Source organism: Equus quagga, chromosome 9, assembly GCF_021613505.1.
Source record: "Equus quagga isolate Etosha38 chromosome 9, UCLA_HA_Equagga_1.0, whole genome shotgun sequence".
NCBI lineage: Eukaryota > Metazoa > Chordata > Mammalia > Perissodactyla > Equidae > Equus > Equus quagga.
The window spans coordinates 87,488,048-87,506,170 of record NC_060275.1 but is presented as its reverse complement, the minus strand read 5'-3'; the positions used below and the strand labels follow the sequence as shown (position 1 = coordinate 87,506,170).

The following is an 18,123-nucleotide window of genomic DNA, read 5'->3' as shown; positions in this document are numbered from 1 at the left end:
GATAGCCTGTGCTTCCCCCTTCTGCACCACCTTTTCCTCCATCAATACATGCCCGTTGTCCTTATCTTCTCCCTACCCTAGTCTGTCATAGATTTTGACCTTGGTTTTGATTTACCTTCCATTGACACATGTCTGCTTTTTAACTTCCTGGTTTAACCTGAGGTTAAGATGAGCAGCAAGGCCAACAAACTGAGTTATATAGGGTTTCTTACTTTCCTGGGGAATCATCTCTTGTCCAGATTTACGTGTTCAAAAATAAATTGCATCAGTTGATTCAGAGGTGATCAGACTCTAGAGGCCCGATTTATACTTACCAAACGCAGGAGATGGGCCAGTGTACCAGAATGCCAGTACATTTGTTTATCCTCTATTTCAGCTGTCAAACAATTTCATTTCAGCCCATTATTGTATTCGTTTTCCAGAAAGAGAGAAAACCCAGAAAACAAGATAAGAATCAGAAGGTCATTTGGCAATTGTAGAATTGGAATAGAGAAAACTAAGTGACTTCAGGGGAGAGCATCACCAAATTCTGAAAGATTATTGTACCTGTCTCTGTATTGGGGCATTCTTCTTGGTCCCAGGTAGTTGGAGGAGACAAAGCCATAAATTATTTACTATCTAATTTTTTTCAACATTCTTCATCAATCATTAATTGATTACACTAGATTACCTCTGAAGTCTCCTCCACCTCCAAATTTCTATGGTCTGCTAAAAATCCCCTCTCCATGTGGACATGTTTTGGTGGTGACTGATAATTATCTTCCTGATTGGTGTTTGGAAAGTCAATGTCAGGCTCTATTACAGACTTTTAGAGGCTCTATTAGTTTTCTGTTGCTTCTATAACACATTACCATAAACTTAGTAGCTTATAGAAACACCCATTTATTACCTTGGTTCTGTAAGTGAGCGGTCTGGACACCGTAGTGCAACTGGATTCTCTGCTTAGAGTTCACAAGGCTGAAATCAAACTGCCCTGAGGGCTGCATTACCTTCCGGAGGCTCTGGGGGTGAATTTGCTTCCAAGTTCATTTGGGTTGTTGACTGAGTTCAGTTCCTTGCTGTTGTAGCACTGTCTTCCCCATTTCCTTGCTGGCTGTCAGCTAGAAGCTCTTTTTTTGCTCCTAGAGCCTGCCTGCATTGCATCTCATGTTTCCACGTGGTCCGCTCCAGCAACAGCAGGTCAAGTCCCTCGCAAGTTTCTCATCTCTCTGACTTCACCTTCTGCCACATCTCACTGACTGACTTCCTCTCCTGCTCTTACAGGCTAATGTGGTTGCAGTGATTTGCCCAGATAATCCAGAATAATCTACCTACTTTAAAATCAGTTGATTAGTAACCTTAGTTTCATCTTCAGAGCCTCTTCAGCACAGTACCTAGATAGGTTTGGTTGAATAACCAGAGATGGTAATCTTTGGGGACCTCTTTAGCATTCTGCCTACCGAGTGTCAGCAGCAGCACTTTGAAATAATATTTTGTCATTTCTTGAGTGATCATATGTGTGGATGGCTGATTTCATTGGTTTATATGCATTCTTTTTATTTGCCATTTCATAGTCTAGTATTTTCTGACCCTGCCTTCATATTTCAGTATTTCAACCACTTGGCATAGAAAGTTCTCTGTTGCAAAAAGTATGTTTACTGGTTGGTTGAATGGGGGAGAATGACATTGTTTCTCTCTCCCTCTCCTCAGCTGAAAGGCTCCTTCGGGCAGGTGAGCTCAGTTTTCACAGACTTCAAAATCATAGCACATTTGGTTTGCACTAGGTCAGTGCTTCTCCGTTTATCTATGGTAAGACCAGGACATTTGTTTGTTAAGTTCCTGGGTGGTTCTAGTGCACAGCCAAGGCTGGGAACTATTGATATGTGCTGACGTTCTATTTTGGATATAAGGAAACTGAGGCCGAGGGTGAGAAATGACTCGCTTAAAGTCCCATAAGTAGGGAGAGATCTGGTGCTCGAATTCCAAATTCTGTCCCACAAACTAAAGGTTTATCATTTAACTGCATGTAGACTTCAGCGCTCGATGACTATGTGCAAAATGAGTGTTGCAAAGGTCTAGGACACCCTGTTTCTTGATTCAGTAGCAAGATTATTCCTTTCTAAGACTTTAAGAAACTATTAGACCTTGCAAATTAACTGTTTAAAGGTCTCTTCTCAACAGTGTGGCCTGCTCATGAGCAATAGTAAGCACTATTCTGCACTAGCCACAGAACTGGCCCCACGGACGTCCACATCTCTCAGTGTTCCAGAGCTGCACAGTCCCAATTCAGTAACCACTAGCTGCATGTGGCTATTGAGCTGGAAATGTGCCTAGTGCCAATTGCAATGTGCTGTGAGTGTTAAATACGCAGCCGATATATAGACTTAGTATGAAAAAAAGAGTATAAAATATCTCATTAATAGTTCTCATATTTATTACATCTTGAAATGATAATATTTTGGATATATAGGGTTAAATAAGATATTTATTTTTTCCATGTAATTTAAACATCTTCATCATATAGTTTAGCCCTTAGTAAGATACTGTATTATGTATTTCTTCATTTATTAGATGGCTAAGTTTCTATCACAAAAACCTAGTGAAGCGTGAACTTTGTCTTGGACTTCTTGATTCTGTTGGGGGAGGTGTTGGGGGAGAAGCTAGAAGAGTGATAGATACGCATGAGCCTTCAGTGTAGTACATAGGGATGTGGACTAACAGACTTTTAGAACTGGAAGGGAGCTTAGAGACCAGATACTAGTACTCCTTTCATGATATAGATGAGAAAACTGAGATTCAAAAGAATTAAATGAGTTAACTAAGGTCTCTCCAAAGAGCTAGGACTAGTACCCGAGCCTTCTGCCCCAATCTGTGATCTTTTTCTGCTTTGTCTTTTTTACTTGACTCTTCAGATAAATAATACCATTCTCTAGAGGGAGAATGTCTCTAAATATTCTTAAATCATCACTTCTCAAACGTTTTTTAAGTATTATTAATATTTACAATAACTTTTATGGAAAACCATCTAGTAAACATTATTGTTGCATGAGTAACCAAAAAAAGAGAAAGAGGGGAGGAAGTAAGAAAAATCCAGAATCCCACTCCTCTAATAAACCAACTGTTTTCATTTACACTGGTTACTTTTTTTTATTAAGGTAACATTGATTTATAACATTATATAAATCTCAGGCAGACATCATTGTATTTTGACTCCTGTATAGACTACATTGTGTTCACCACCAGAAGTCTAGTTCAAATACAGTTCCAGTACAAATGTGCCATTTTACCCCTTTGGCCCTCCTGTACCCTTCTTTCTCTCCAATAACCACCAATCTATTCTTTTATCTATGTGTTTGTCTGTTTATCTTCCACATATGAGTAAATCATATAGTATTTGTCTTTTTCCACCTGACTTATTTCACTTAGCAAAATGCCCTCCAGGTCTATCCATGTTGTCACAAAGGGCAAGGTTTCATCTTTTTTATGGCTGAGTAGTATTCCACTGTATATCTCTCTCTATCTATCTTTCTTTCATCTATCTATCTTTATACATACATACATACCACATCTTCTTTATCCATTCATCTATCAATGAATACTTAGGTTGTTTCTAAGTCCTGTCTATTATGAATAATGCTGCAATGAACATAGGGGTGCATATATCTTTTCAAAGTAGTGTTTTTGTGTTCTTTGGACAAATACCCAGAAGTGGAATAGGTAGACCATTTGGTAGTTCTATTTTTAATTTTTTGAGGAATCTCCATACTGTTTTCCATAGTGGCTATACCAATTTACATTCCTACCAGCAGTCTAAGACAGTTCTCTCTTCTATACATCCTCTCAAACACTTGTTATTTCTTATCTTTTTAATAATAGCCATTCTGAAGGGTGTGAGGTGTTATCTCATTATGGTTTTGATTTGCATTTCCCTAATAATTAGTGATATTGAACGTCTTTTCGTGGACCTGCTGGCCATCTGTATATCTTCTTTGGAAAAATGTTCAGATCCTCTACCCATATTTGGTTGTTTGGTTTTTTGTTGTTATTGTTGAGTCGTATAGCTTTTTTTTGGTTCTTGAGTTGTATGAGTTCTTTAAATTTTTTGGATATTGACCCTTTGTCAGATATATGATTGGCAAATATCTTCTCCCAATTGGTAAGTTGTCTTTTCATTTTGTTGATTTTTTTTAATTCAATTAATTTACGCTAACACACAAAAAAAGATTTACCCATTTCTCCCACTCCCTATCTCCTGCCTCTGGTAACCACTAACCTATTCTCTGCATCTATGAGCTTGGGTTTTTTTTTTCTGATATATATATTTTAGATTCCACACATGAGAGTTAATATAGTATTTGTCCTTCTCTTTTTGGCTTATTTCACTTAGCATAATGCCCTTGAGGTCCATCATGTTGTCACAAATGGCAAGATTTCATTCGTTTTTATGGCTGGATAATATTCCATTGTGTGTGTGTGTGTATATATATATATATATATATATATATATATACACATATACATATACCACAATTTTTTTCCATTCATCTGTTGATGGACACAGAGGTTGTTTCTATATTTTACCTGTTATAAGTAATGCTGCAATGAACATAGAGGTGCATTTATCTTTTTGAGTTAGTGTTTTCATTTTGTTCTGACAAATACTCAGAAGTGGAATTGCTGGATCATATGGTAGTTGTATTTTTAATTTTTGGAGGCACCTCCATATTGTTTTCATAGTGGCTGCACCAATTTAGATTCCCACCAACAGTGCACAAGGGTTCCCTTTTCTCCACATCTTCGTCAACACTTTTTATTTCTAGTCTTTTTGATAATAGCCATTCCAGCAAGTATGAGGTGATATCTCATTGTGATTTTAAGTTGTGTTTCTCTGATGATTAGTGATGTGGAGCATCTTCTCATGTACCTGTTGGCCGTCTGTATGTCTTCTTTGGAAAAATGTCTATTCAGGTCTTCTGCCCATTTTTTAATAGGGTTGTTTGTATTTTTGCTATTGAGTTTTATGAGTTCTTTATATATTTTGGATATTAGCCCCATATCGGGTAGATGATTTGCAAATATTTTCTCCCATTCAGTAGGTTGCTTTTTCATTTTGTTGATGGTTTCCTTTGCTGTGCAGAAGCTACTTAGTTTGATGTAGCCCCAGTTCTTTATTTTTGCTTTTGTTGCTTTTGCTTTTGGTATCAGATTCAAAAATCATTGCCAAGACCAATGTCAAAGAGCTTACCACTTGTTTTCTCCTAGGAGTTTTATGGTTTCGGGTCTTAGTCTTTAATCAATTTTGAGTTAAGTTTTGCATATAGTGTAAGATAGTGGTCCAGCTTCATTCTTTTGCATGTGGCTGCCTAGTTTTCCCAGCACCATTTATTGAAGAGACTGTCCTTTCCCCATTGTATATTCTTGGCTCCTTTTTTATAAATTAATTGACCATATGTGTGTGGGTTTATTTCTGTGCTCTCTTTTCTGTTCCATTGATCTATATGTCTGTTTCTATGTTAATATCATACTGTTTTAATTACTATAGCTTTGTAATGTAGTTTGAAATCAGAGAGCATGAGGCCTCCAGCTTTGTTCTCTCTCAAATTGCTTTGACTGTTGGGAGTCTTTTATGGTTTCATACAAATTTTAGGATTGTTGGTTCTATTTCTGTGAAAAATGCCATTGGAATTTTGGTAGAGATTGCATTGAATCTGTATATTGCTTTTGGTAGAATTGACATTTTAATGATATTAATTCATCCAATCTGTGAGCAGAGAATATCTTTCCATATATTTGTGTCTTCTTCAATTTCTTTCATTAATGTCTTGTAGTTTTCAATATAGGACTTTCGCTTCCTTGGTTAAATTTATTCCTGGGTATTTTATTTTTTTGATGCAATTGTAAATGAGATTGTTTTCTTAATTTCTTTCTGGTAGTTCATTATTAGTGTATAGAAATACAACAGATTTTTGTGTATTGATTTTTTATCTTGTAACTTTACTGAATTCGTTTGTTAGTTCTAACAGTTTTTTGGTGGAGTTTTAGGGTTTTCTATATATAATATCATGTTATCTGCAAATAGTGACAGTTTGACTTCTTCCTTTCCAATTTGGATGCCTTTTCTTTCTTTCTTTCTTTCTTTCTTTTTTTTTTTTTTTGCCTAGTTGCTCTGGCTAGGACTTCCAATACTATGTTGAATAAAAGTGGTGAGAGTGGGCATCCTTGTCTTATTTCTGATCTTAGAGGAAAAGCTTTCAGCTTTCATCATTGAATATGATGTTAGCTGTGGGTTTGGCATATATGGCCTTTAGTATGTTGGGTTATGTTCCCTCTGTGCCTACTTTGTTGAGAGTTTTTATCATAAAGGGATATTGAATTTTGTCAAATGTTTTTATACACCTATTAAGATGTTCATGTGACTTTTATCTTTCATTTTGTTAATGTAGTGTATCAAATCGACTAATTTGTGGGTGTTAAACCATACTTGCATCCCGGAATAAATCTCACATGATCATGGAATATGATCCTTTTAATATATTGTTGAATTTGGTTTGCTAATATTTTGTTGAGGATTTTTGCATCTATGTTCATCAGGGATATTGGCCTGTGATTTTCTTTTCTGATGGCATCCTTGTCTGGTTTTGGTTTCAGGGTAATGCTGGCCTCGTAAAATGAGTTTGGAAGAGTTCCTTCCTCTTCTATTTGTGGAAGAGTTTGAGAAGGATTGGTGTTAATTCTTCTTTGAATGTTGGGTAGAATTCACCAGTGAAGCTGCTTGGTCCTGAACTTTTTTTTTGTTGGGAGGTTTTTGATTACTGGTTTAATCTCCTTACTAGTAATCCGTCTGTTCAGATTTTCTATTTCATTATGATTCAGTCTTAGTAGGCTTTGTGTTTCTAGGAATTTGTCCATTTCTTCTAGGTTGTCTAACTTGTTAGCTTATAATAGTTCATAGTAATCTTTTATGATCCTTTGTATTTCTGTATCATCAGTTGTAACATCTCCTCTTTCACTTCTGATTTTTTTTATTTGAGTCCTCTCTTTTTTTTTCTTGGAGAGTCTACCTAAAGGTTTGTAAATTTTGTTTTCTTTTCAAAGAAACAGCTCTTAGTTTCATTGGTCTTTTCTGTTGTCTTTTTAGTCTCTATTTCATTTATTTCTACCCTAATATTTGTTATTTCATTCCTTCTGCTAACTTTGGACTTTATTTGTTTTTCTTTTTATAGTTCCTTGAGGTGTAAAGTTAGGTTGTTTTCTCATTTCTTGAGGTAGGCATTTATCACTATGAACTTCCCTCTGAAAACTGCTTTTGCTGCATCCCATAAGTTTTGGTATGTTACATTTCTATTTTCATTTGTCTTAAGGTGCTTTTTGTTTCTCTTGATTTTTTTCTTTGATCCATTGGTTGTACAGGAGCATGTTTAATCTCCACATATTTGTGAATTTTCTAGGTTTTTTCATGTAATTTCTAATTTCTTACGATTGTGGTCAGAAAAGATGCTTGATATGATTTAAATCCTCTTAAATTTATTAAGACTTGTTTTGTGGACCAATATGTGATCTATCTTGGAAAATGTCCCATGTGTATTTGAGAAGAATGTGTATTCTGCTGCTTTTGGATGGAATGTTCTGTAAATAACTGTTAAGTCCATCGGGTCTCATGTATCATTTAAGGTCAATGTTTCCTTATTGACTTTCTGTCTGGATGATCTATCCATTGATGTAAGTGGGGTATTAAAGTCCCCTACTATTATTATACTACTGTCTATTTCTCCCTGTAGATATGTTAACATTTGCTTTATATATTTAGGTGCTAAATAAGATACATTAAAATTAATTTTATCTATTTATTTACTTTTTTAATGCCATTACTAGAAAATTTAAAATTACATATGTAGCTGGCATTTGTGGCTTGCATTATATTTCTAGAGAGCATTTTCTATTAAAGCTATTAACAATGAATGGTCCACATCCAAGCTATTACACCTCCTGTGATCTTGAAGAGTGAAGTGCTGTATCATAAAATTCCTGGAGATGAGACATGACATTGATCTGCCCCATGTTTGCCATCTATCTGGCAGCCAGTCAGTCTGGTCAAATAGACTTCTTTCTATTTATATGTATAAACTTAAAGGAGGTGGGGGGATGCCCCTGGGTCATGAAAAGAGCACACTTCATAGCTCTTAAGTAATGTACCCAAAAGTAGACCAGGTGCTCTTGGAGGTTCTAAGGGATAAAGATGAACGTTATACCCCTTGAGTAATACTGTTACTAAAGAATCTGCTGTGTCAGCATTTATGAATTATCACTGTCTTTAACAGGCCTTAAGTATTAAAAATACTATGATGTCTGCCCTTGTTCGTAATTCAGATCCAAACTTACTCTCTTTTTCTTGCTTTCCGTGGTTTGCCTGCCTCACTGGTACCCTATTCATGTGTTTAGTCTGCCTGGTTTATCATTTAAGAAGCATGGGAAAGCAAAGGCAAGCCTTGGAAACATTAAGCGCAGTTCCAATCCCTACTCAGAAATATTCTGTTTGAGCCTGGAGGATTCCCTTAACCTCCCTAAGCTCCTCTAAACTTTCATTTCCTCAATCTTAAAATGAGGCACTCTCTTGCTGGATCTGTGTGCAAGTTGAGTGAAATAAGAAGTCACCTGGCACACTTATTCACTGGGCAGATTTTGGAGAGGGTATCTCTTCTGTGTCTGGCCTCAGGCTAGTTGTTAGGGATACAATAGTGAGTGAGACACTGCCCCCAGTTTGCCCACAGCTAAAAAAGGACAAGGACAAGGAGCCTGGCAACATCAGGACACCAGTGGTCCTCAATGAATGGCAGCTGTTCATTACATTGGACAACGCAGGATTTGGCTCATCTCCAAATCATGGAATGATGTGCAGGTGAGGGAACTGAAGCCCACAGGGATTAAATGACTGCCCGAGTCACCAAGTCAGGCAGTGTTGGACTGGCACCAGGGCTTGGGATTGCTGACTCCTTCCTAGTAATGCTTTCCCCAGGAGATCATATTGCCTCACTCTTGGTTTCCCAACTTGTTTACCTTAAAAGAACAACTTCTTTATTTTGGACTTGATAAAAAGAAAGAAGAGTTTCTCACAATTTTTGCTCTATATGTTATCTGGGCTGGCTAGTAACTCCTCTAAAAACCTGTGTTTCTGTTAGCCCCCCAAAAGGCAGTGACATGCGTTTCTTTAAGATATAAAAAGAATTTAGTACACTATGAATTATTGTACTAATCATTGTCAGATTATAATCTAGTCAAGATAATGTTTTTGTTTAAAGACTTCATTCTATGAGATCTTGTCTTCAACAGTTTATCTATTTCCTATTAAATTAGGTAAAACAAAGCCAATTTCCATCTGAGAGTTTGAAAGAAACTCCATCTTTAGCTTTATTTAAAATATATTCTCCATGTTCTATATGATCTATCATAGTAATGAAAAATTAGATTTAAAAAAGAACCACTTGTGGAAAGAGAGAGAAAGCAGAAATCCAGTGAGAAGTTTGCTTTTTAAAATTCTGTTTTGGAAAAAATGACTTAGTAGGTACAATAATGTCAGTAAGGTAGAAAAAGAAACATATTGTTCAGCTAAGCACCTATGTGATTGCTTTTCTCTTCTGTGAAAGAGCTACACCTGCATCCTGAATCAGTGGATACACCAAGTAAATGAGGCTGGGTGAGTCTGACAACCATCCATAGGGATAGTTGTTATGGTGAAGTGTTGCAAAGTACCACTGGGGTCTACTAAACTCAAACAGAATGCCCTATGCACCGAGAAAGGTCTCCTCCAGCAAAATACCCATGAAGACCAAGACAGGAGTAGCACTAAGCATTTGGTACTGAAATGCCCCTTATTCTTTCACTCCTCCAGCAAGGAAGAGGTAGAGACCCAGGCTCCTGTAACCCAGCTTCCTTCTCTGTGTTCTTGCAGGAAGAGACCTAGCTTCAAGCTAAGCCTCTTATCATTGAAATTCATCTACCCGATTTTCAGCTCTAGAAATCCATGATTCACATACAAATGATCTGGACCTGGTAACAGTATAGAATTTTCATCTCTAGATGAGCTGGTGATTAGGGGTGATTATAATCAGTGTCTAGATTATTTTCCTCACAGTTGAGCCTCCGTGTCAAAGGTGTGTAATTGCCTGTACACTTAAACAAAAATGGGCAGCCTTCCTGCCTTATCCAGGGAGATGCACATATTACACATGAGAATACGTTACAATGATCCTTCCCTTTCCCTGGGCCCTCATGTGATGTAAGTGTGCTTCACTGAGAAGGGAGTCATATATTGTGGCTGCCCAAGAGCACATGTGCTGGTTGCTTTACCATCTGCTTAGGCTTCCATTTCTTGACATACAAATGAGGGCCCCAATCTTTCCATGAAGGCATTGTAAAACATAGTCTATTTATTTCTAGTATCGGAAAGGGCCTAGTAAGTAGCTAGCACTTATTGGTACTTTCAGGGGGCATGCCAAATGCTTTGAATAAATCATCTCATTTGATGCCCTCCTGATTTTCCTATGAAGAAGGGAAAAATATTATCATTTCCATATTAGAGAGGAGTGATATCTTTATCTGAGGTTTGGCAAACCTCAGGATTTGAACCTAGCTCTCTCTGACTCCAGAACACATGCTTTTAAGACCTAAGCTCACCATCTCTGTAAGTGAAGATCAAGGATAGCGTCTGTGTTACAGGCTGATGTTAATTTCCAAAGACCTGGGAAAGTATCCATCAATGATTATTAACTAAATGTTATCAGCTGACAGTGGAACAGATGGCATCAAATCAAGTGTCCAGGGTTCACTCAGTAACACTGTCTCTTACATCATATGTCAATGTCAGCAGATTGCTTAATCTTTGTACCTGTTACCTCACATGGAACCTAGATAGCATCGTTCACTTGCCCAGGTGGTGGTGTGCTGGTCCAGTTCCTACTGGCTTGTGAATCCACGATTGGTAACTTCAGTGAATCCAGTGATTCAGGGAATCCACGTTCAGTGACTTGGTAACTTAAAATCAGCCTTGGGGAAGGTATTTATACCACAGAAATTGGCAAACACTGCAAACCATGGTCCTTTTTTTAATTCCAGACAGAATGTCGTTAAATATTCATCAGTACACCACTGTCGGTGACTCAGAGATACAATATGAGTGGTCACACTTCTAAAGGTAAACAAGGGCACACTAGGTACCCTTAAAAAAACTTTCTACAAATATAATTATACCTAAGTCTTCAGTGAATCTTCTGTCTCTATCATTCTGCATTTGGGAGGATCTCTTAAAACATAATCATAATGGTTTTGTATGTCATTAGAAATATAAAATTTTATTTTGCTATTGTTTTTGTTATGAAAGCATACATGCTCACTGTAACAGTTTGTTTCTGAATGCAAGTATAAACATACAAACCATAAAATGTATTTATCAATGTTGTCAAGTAGAAATATAAAATATAATGCAAGCCACGTATGTGATTTAAAATTTTCTACTAATCTTTAAAAATCATTTAAAAAAATAAAAGGAAACAAGATATTAGTTTTTAATAATTTTATTTAACCCAACAATCCAAAATATGATTTTAACATTATAGTTAACATAAATATTACTGAACTGTTTTACGTGTTTTTTTGGATACCAAGCCGTCAAAGTCCATGTATATTTTACACTTACAGCACATGTCAATTAAGATGCTAAATTTTCATCAGGAATACTTGATCTGTGTTTAGATTTCATAAAATGTATATCTGAAAAAGTAGATTCACATACCCAGCCTGTTCCAAATATACTTAATTATTTAATTGACATATTTAATTAGTTAAAATGAAAATTTAGATTCTAACTTAATTTCTCAGTCACATTAGCTACATTTCAAGTGCTCAATAGCCACAGGTGACTGATGGTAACCGAATTGGTCAGCACAGGTTCATACCCTATATGATTTATTTTTCTTATAAAAATGGAGACCTACTGTATATACTATTCCCAAAGTCCTTTTTTCCCTCTTACCTTACACATTTAAAATACTTTCCCATCCTGTATTCCCCACTGGATTCCTGAGAAGAGAAAATCTCAGCAAAAGTAGTTATGTCAATAATGTCTGTGAAATTTTTCTTCCCCACTAATGCAAAGGAAATAAATTGACCTAGGGCATTTTGGGGCTGAGCAATTTTCAAATGAGCACCACCATAAAAAGTGGGCATTAACATGAACTCCAAATGCAAGCTGGTCAGATAAATGCTGAATTAGACTAGGTCATTTCAAATACCCTTTGGTATGTTTTGGATTAGCTTCTCCCTTTTCCAGTGCCGAGTTCTTAGGAAAGCCTCACCAGAAAATCAACAAAATTCAGTTTTGCAATATTTTATTAGTAATCAACACCAGCATCAGAAAGTACACATTTATTAGGTTATCCACCTGCAATCTTGGTTTTGCAATATAAGCAATTCTGCTTCTGTGGGGATTTTTTAATCAGCTCTTACTTTTTCGGTATCAGAGCAGCTACACTAATAAAACAAAAATTGGGGAGAACTTATTATTTCTGATCCATCAGCTGCCATTTTGGTATTTTGCTTTAATGGGATTATAAGCTCCTAAATCTGTCATTTTATTCCTCCTGTATATTAATATGCTAACATCATACTTCTAGGCGTGTTTTTGACCACTTTCCTTTTAAATGCTTCATACAAATCAGAAGGTGCATGTTGCTTTGGGTGGTGGTTGTTTTGTCTCGGCAAATTTACAAACTGGATATGAGCACATTTTTCCCTATATGGCTTAATATACTTCTAAATATTACTTCTAATAAAGATGTAGGGGTTCTTCATGAAACAGTCTAGTCTTCACATTAAATTCATCTGATACTCATCATCTCTACGTAGATAGCTCTGGAATCTAGTAATGACTTCTCTCTTGATCTTTGGTGTCCTGCCTTCAGCTCTCCACTAGACGTTTCTAACAATTCCACAAGTCTTGTAATCACCTTAAACACCAAGATTCCAAGATGGTCATATGACCTTCCCCTCCCCTAAACAACTCAGATCCCAAATTCCTGATTTCTGTCAATAGCACCATCTTTCATCCACACGTATACTATATACTCAGTCATTTGTGATCAACGTGTCTTTCTTTATCATCTCCTTTATCCAGTTATCACCAAATCTTGTCAGGATTTCTCAGTGATATTAAGTTAAAAAGTATGAGGGGCAGGTTTATCCCAAGAAAAATCCACTTTTGCACGTGATTAAGCTGTACCAAAACTTCTAGTGACTTTCTGATTAATATGAGTTGGAAATACTGTTTCAGTCTGGTCCTGTCTTGCCAGTCCAATTTTATTCCCCTTTATTCATCATTCCGAACCTTGCTCTCTGTCTCACCAATCTCCTCTGACTACTATCCTGAACGAATTAGAACCCAGATAGGACATTTGCACTGTCTGAGTTTTTCCCCATAATACAAGTTCACACACCCCTTCTCACTTTGCCTTACCTGTCATTTAGTTCTAAGTTTAGGCCCCTCAATCCGGTGGCTGATTTTTCCCTACTCTGATCTTCCACTTTTAGTCATGCTCCTCTTGCTCAGTTTCACATACCTATCTTGCCTAATTCTTGCAGTCAAGAACTATGATTGCTTTTGTATTCTCCATTGTTCCTTGCACAGTGCTAGCAGGCACTAGTAGTTCAACAAATAGTTGCTAATTTTAAATCTAAGAGAATTAAATCAACTGCTTTCTTTGCCTGGAGTTGGTTATAACATGTTGGAAAAAATGTTATGTTTAATCTCCATCTCTTCTCATGTGTTTATGGACTGTTTTATAGCCAAGGAATAAAAGTCAGTATATCATAGGCCTAACTGTAATTTGGAGGCCTCCTCCGCTGGACAGTTTACAGAATTAAAACTCATGCCAGCTGGATCACCTTGCTTTTCAACTGACTCTCCCTTCAGGTGGGGGGAGCAGTCAAGATGCCTCAGGCTTTGAGTGGAAATTATGTGAGTTCTATTATGCAAGAGTAGAAGCTTGTCTCTCCCCACCCCCAATGAAAATCTTGCCATGAGGCTATAACCAAAGAATGCATACATATCATTAGAAATTTAGAAAGGGATTCTCCCTAGAAAAATACCGCAAACTTTAAAAACCCCACAGGCTAAGATACAATTTGGTAGATTCCTCTGGACAGTGCCTGCCTCTACTCAGATTATTATACTGGGGAAGGGGAATAATGGGACTTTCTCCTGCTCACATCTGGTGCATCATTGATAGATTAAAGTTCCAGACTTTTTGTGCGGACACTCTGTCCTCTCCTAACATTTTATCTCAGCTAGAACCTAATAAAGAAAGAGTCTCTCCTTTAGAAGCGGCCACACAGAGGTCTGCAAAGTGGAAGCGGGTAGGTCACAATCGAATTGAACAGAGTGCCCATTGGCCTAAGGCATGTGGTGGTTCTAGAGAGAGTTCACTAGGGGAGTGCAGCGGGGCTGTTTTCAGAGCAGCCAGCAGCCCCTCTGAGCCAGCTACAGTGGAAGAGAGTGTTCCTCTCCAATGAAACAATTGGCTCTTACTGAATCCAGCCACAGTTCTCTACCGTCTTCTCTGCTCCCACCCCTAGTTAGAGAATTAGAATTGGGTCCCTATGCAGTGCACTCAGTGGTGGTGAACTGTTCTCATCTCCCTTTTGGGCAAATGGCAGTTTTAAACACCTCCTTTTCTGCTGTGGTAGTGTGCAGATTTCTGGTTAGTTTTTCTTTGGGGATTCTGATTTGTTTGTTTGTTTGTTTTGTTTTGTGAGAGAGAGCGTGCTCTATGGAGATGTGTTTGACTTGTGAAGGAAGTGGTGTGATAATCAGTTCCTTGTTTGGGAGAAGTGAAGTTCATTCGCAGGCAGCCATTTTCAGAAGTTTGGGGATGGGAGGGGGTCAACTACTATTCATCTGAAGCAAAATTTATTTATTTCTGGCATCTGCCAAGTCTCTTTGAGATGTTTGAAGAGGTGGCTTCCGAACCAGAGAAAGAACTCTTCTGGGAGAAGCAAATCTGTTCATATTCTTATTCACTTGGAAAGTGAAAAATGCTGTCTGGGCCTTGGGATTCTCTGTTACAATCTGATATCAAGAGAGCATGTGCCAGGGGAGGCTTCTTTACCTGACACTCAGGGTGATGGGGATGGCAAGAAAAACCAACGCTATATACAGAGTCCAGTTCCTCCATGCTTTCCTACTTAAAAAAATACTTCAAAAATAAAATTTAAAAGGAAATATCCAGTTACCAACAGGATATTTTATGTATTTCTGTTGGAAGCTTCAAACTATGATTACATAGCCTGTTCACCTAGGAGTAAAGGACTAAGGGAGAGATGCTCAGAGGTTCACATTTGCAAAGCAGATGAGGGTAATGCAAGCCCTTTAGCCCAGAGCCTTCCAGGTTAGGAATTTAAAACGTGGATGTTATAATAACTGCAACTCACATTTGTATGAAATCTCACAGTTGGCAAGTGTGTCATCTGCACTATCATGTTGATCCTATCAGTGACTCCATGAGGCGGTGTGGGAGGGGGCTCCTTATGTGTGTTGGCATACACATGGGTATTCAGACACAGGAAGATATTCAGTTTATGTAAAGATGTGTTTTCTTAGAATTTTTTGAGAACATAAAATCATATTGGACAAAAAAAGTGATTGATCATCCACAGTCTAGAAATGGAAGTACAGAACATCAGACATTTTATACCTATTCAGAATTACACAGCCATTACCGGGGACCAGATCATTCCATTACCCATGAAAACAAACATTCTTGTTCATCATTTCAGCCTGATTAGCGGTAACGAGGAGAGCTATTTCGTTATTGTCAAGAAGGTACAATAATAAAAATGAGGCCAGTAGAGGCCCTGGTGGAGATCCCAGTGTGATGATCAGGTATGCCTGAGTGACTTGTAAGTAGTGTCATTTTGTGGAAATGTTGCAGCAAAGCTTTCAAATAGTTGGCATTAGTTGTCAGATGTAGCATCAACTCTCCAAAGGGCTGTCTCCTGAGTTCATTTTAAACCAGCCCAAACTTGTCTCTTCAGAGATCTTGGAAGTAGATACCTGGTTTATTTATTCCAAAGAAGCTTATTTCCTTCAGGTAAAGGTGTGTGCTGACTGAGGCATGTTGACCTGCTCCCCCTTTCATCAAACTGAAGAGTTCAAGGTGTGGCCACACTCTGGATTCCAACTGCTAGCAAGATCACGACCTGACCCTTCTTTGAGCCTGAGCTGTTCACATTCCTGGGCCTTTCAGAGACCACATTCCTCCTGAAACTAAAAACCCAGGAGGACACTAGGAAGCAGAGATGTTTTGCTATCTTTTGCTTCTCACCTTCTCCTTTCTGCCTAGTTAAACTTCCTTCAGATAGCTCATTAGCACAGTATTTTGAGTGCTAATTGAGCTCTTTTGTTCACTGGAGAAGTTTTACTATTATAATGGATTGTTTTGTTTTTCCTTTTGTAGCCCGTCCAACCCAGAGCCCCTTGCTTGGTGATACTGATGACAAGTTTTTCTATTTCCAGATCAAATTAAAGTGAAACACACTGGCCCTGTGATTGAAGCGGTGTGTGGGGGTCATTTGGTGTGAGGTGGTTCAATCGCTGTCGGCCAGGATGTGAAAATCTTTAGTGTCCATGTTATTTCCTGAGGCGAGCACCCACGGGAAGTAGAATTTATTACGACCTGCTGTTTGCTTTCATGAAAAGTATGACAACATGAGACTCTGGGGCAATGAAAGATTTATTGGGATTCCTTCTAGAACTGACATGCATGTCGGCTCCTTCATGATTTAGCCAATCTTTAAACAGGATTTAATGATAATGGTCTGCTTTTAATTGGCTTTCTTGTATTCTTTTTTGTGTGATTACAGGTCCCACAGGTATGGATCTCTGGCAGCTGCTGTTGACCTTGGCAGTGGCAGGCTCAAGTGATGCTTTTTCTGGGAGTGAAGGTGAGTTCTGCTTTCCCATTCCCACCACCAGTGTTTGGAAATACCACTGAACTTTATTTGTTAATCTAAGTTCCTCAGATGATTTAGTTAAAAGATGTGAGTTTTAAGTAGCAACAAATAGGAAACTTGTCTTAGCTTTAAAATCCTAAACTGGGAGGACTTTTCCGTGGATGCTTTAGGAGGAATACAGTAGCCAGCTTTGACGTCTGATGTTTTCACATCAAAAATGCTACAAATCATGCTGGGGGCATTTATATGGAAGACAAGCCAGGTCTCTTGGTCCTCAGGCTTGGGGAGAGATATTAAAATTGCCCTGAAGGGTTATTAACCTACTGATCACTGAGCTCATCTGTGACTAAGGATGTCATAGCCTATTTCCAGAGCTCAGAATTAAGGCCTAATCATATTCTCTGAGAGCGGCAATTGCAAGTTTCCAATAAATTTCACTCTCAGTCTCTGGGCGATTACCATTTCACTAAATTTGAAGGAAGAGACACTTGAAACAGTTAAATAATGTACTCAGAAGTCATGAGCTTCCTTGGCCATCTCTCTAATTCTCCTTCCTTTTTTTATATACCCTCTTCCTAGTGGAGAAGTCTCAATATATTCAAACTTGTCTCATAGCAGAAATAACTGGAACAAGAAAGAGTAATGAAAGGGAATGAGAAGAAGGATTTTTCTGTCCAGAAAGAAAATTGAGCTCACAAATGGGTGGGAGACTTTTTAAAAGATTGTCTTGCATCTTTGGTTTTCTTCCTTGCTTGGGTTCCAACAGAAGACAGAGACAGTGGATTTCTCCTATGCTATGATACCACCTTCAGTTGTTGCTTTAAGAGCAGCTGAGTCCTCTACTCACCGGGCACTCATGTTGGAAAACACAGTTTAACAGCAGAGGTAGTGCCTTAAGATGTCCTCCCTGACCTTTGAGCCAAAAATAAATGCATAGTAGTGAGCTGCTGAGGGCGACCAGAGTAACTAAGAAAACAAGAAGGGTAAAATATGTGATTTTATCTCTTAGAGCAATTTAAAAATATTTATAGAAAGAAGTCATAATTGTTTGTAATATTTTTGGGTCTCTCTGGTGTTATAATGTCAACATTATGCAAGTCAAACATGGACAGAATTGCAGGCTCCATTTCAGCAGCTTTTCCCATG

General features: G+C 37.8%; 1 protein-coding gene across 3 annotated transcripts in view; it reads left to right on the top strand.

The window, feature by feature from the left end:
• The window catches only part of GHR (growth hormone receptor), a 244,803-nt gene that overhangs the window by 95,373 nt on the left and 131,307 nt on the right, over positions 1 to 18,123 (top strand). For 2 of the 3 annotated variants that reach the window (XM_046671902.1, XM_046671901.1), the window contains exon 2: positions 16,888 to 16,968. In XM_046671902.1, the coding sequence (XP_046527858.1) occupies positions 16,899 to 16,968 (70 nt within the window). In that variant the 5' untranslated portion in view covers positions 16,888 to 16,898. Of the gene's footprint in view, positions 1 to 15,801; positions 15,908 to 16,887; positions 16,969 to 18,123 lie in introns of all 3 variants that reach the window. The other variant, XM_046671903.1, reaches the window with a different exon arrangement.